Below are 2,075 nucleotides of genomic sequence, written 5' to 3' on the forward strand. Positions count from 1 at the left end.
TGTTAAGTCTGTTAATAAAAAGAACTAATTTCTTATAATTAGGCTAAAAAGAAGTGGGATTCTAAGATGGAACGTAAAGTTGGCAGATCTCTTCTGGTTTCTTCCGAGCTGCGCAGGAAAGCCTCCTATTTTAATTATTCTTTAGAGCTGCAAAAGAAAGCTAGCTCTTGAATGCATTCGATTCATCAATAAAATTGATCAATAAATTTCAGAGATTTCAAATTTTAGTACCAACAGCAGCATTTTGCAGCCTTTGATCAGCCAAAAAATGAAAAAAACATTCGATCATCTCCAATGTTCCGAGTTCAAATATTCACCTTTGTTTGAACTTCATACTCTCTCTCTCTCTCTAGATTTCTTTATTACTATCTGCCATTAAAAGCTTCCTGTGAGCTTCTTCCACGCCTAGGAAATCAAAGAAGGGTAAGTTAATCTTTTTGTTCTCATGCTCTTCCCTCATACAAATGCTGCCGTTGCTTCTTCCCTGTCTCTCAGCTAATTCTGGCGCGGATGCCACAGAATTTGAATCGGAAAATGTGCACTGATCAATACTCAGGGCACAAAATGGATTACCAAGCTTCTGATAATATCCTTTTCTTGTATAGCCTAAGATAAAAAAATAGAATCATGGTCGAGAAGAAGATCATCAAGCAAAAAATGACAGCATTCCAATGGAGCTGAGAAAAGAGACCTGAGGAGAAATTTATGGCCTTTTCCTTGTGCGAAGAAAAAAAGAAGCCCTTAATGTTCTTTTTTGGGAGGTTGGTGGCGATGGACACTGACCATCCACTGCTAGAACTGGAGGATGAGAGAGTCCTCTTTCGATAAGAACTGTACTGCTCCCTCTGCTTCCTCGCCATGATCACATGCCAATGGTTCTTCACAGCATTGTCCGTTCTCCCTGGGAAGTACTTTGCAATCAAAGCCCACTTATTTCCATAGTCATGGTGAGCAGCGAGGAGCTTCTCCTCTTCTGCCTCCGTAAAGGCTTTCCTGTTTATCTTCGGATCCAATTGGTTGAACCATCTAAGCCTGCAGCTCTTGCCTAATCAGAAGCACACCAAAAAGATAAGAAAGCAGAGCATCAAATCACATGGAAGCATGGGAAAATTTTCTTCTTTACCTGATCTTCTTTCAAGATTCTCTGCAATGAAGTTCCAGTTCTGAGGGCCGAATTTTGTCACAAGCTCTGTAAGCTTGGCGTCTTCTGCTGGCCTCCAATGACCGCGAGTACAGAGCTTGGACTGCTTTCTTTCCTTATCTCTACTTTCCATCGAGCTCGCCAAAATGAGCTTCAAATTCTTATCTTTTCCACTTCCCCTGAAGATCTTCTCCAAAGGAGAACACCTAGATTTCAGAACTGAAGGCGGAAGGTGAAGAAAAGATAACAGCATTGAAGCTTCAGAACTTTGTTGAGACTCATTGATTTGTTTGGAAGACTCTCAGAAGAAGCAAAAAATGAAAGTAGTTTTAATAATTGACCCTTTATGTTCGTTTATTGCAAAGATCATAAGCTTGGAACAAAGAAAGGATTTTTCAATACTTAGGGATTATTTTGTAACCATTAAAGAAAAAAAAAACAGTAGAAGCCAACCATGTCAGTGACACAGAAGAAGAGATGGAAACCAAACCTGAGAGAGCAAGAAACCAAACAGGGGAAGTGAAGCAGCAGAAGGGAAGGAAGGCAAAGGAACAGCTTCCAGTAGAATAAAATCTCTCTCTCTCTCTCTCCGCCTACTTCGAAACTGACTGAAGTAACTGAGAACTGAGCTTTGTATGGCCTATTTCAAAAAATGGAACCCTCGTGTGGGCTGTGAGATCTTTGCTCTTAAAATGACGGAGCTACCTGCTTCCCTTCCTGTCTCTTTTGGCACCGACAGGATAAAAAAAAAACGAAAGAACTTTATTTTTAGAAGTTTGAGTGCCGATGAATTAGACAAAATTAAATATCATAATCTTATTATAACAACTTCCATATTCCAAAATTTATTTAAGAAGCATATCAATGCTCTTTCTTTCTTTATGTCATTGTTCTTACTCCATTTATATAAAATGAACATTTTTTAATACTAATT

At 38.9% G+C, this 2,075-nt stretch overlaps 1 protein-coding gene across 1 annotated transcript; it reads right to left on the reverse strand.

The window, feature by feature from the left end:
* Positions 1-349: 349 nt before the first annotated feature.
* On the reverse strand, positions 350-1,317 carry LOC110108407 (transcription factor MYB117-like). The gene is made up of 3 exons (XM_020839035.2): positions 1,124-1,317; positions 692-1,045; positions 350-606 (listed from the first exon to the last, which is right to left on the reverse strand). The coding sequence occupies exons 1-3, from the start codon at positions 1,272-1,274 to the stop codon at positions 350-352; spliced, it is 762 nt and encodes a 253-aa protein (XP_020694694.1). The 5' UTR covers positions 1,275-1,317.
* Positions 1,318-2,075: the final 758 nt, after the last annotated feature.

Source organism: Dendrobium catenatum, unplaced genomic scaffold (assembly GCF_001605985.2).
Source record: "Dendrobium catenatum unplaced genomic scaffold, ASM160598v2 fragScaff_scaffold_1490, whole genome shotgun sequence".
Taxonomy (NCBI): Eukaryota; Viridiplantae; Streptophyta; class Magnoliopsida; order Asparagales; family Orchidaceae; genus Dendrobium; species Dendrobium catenatum.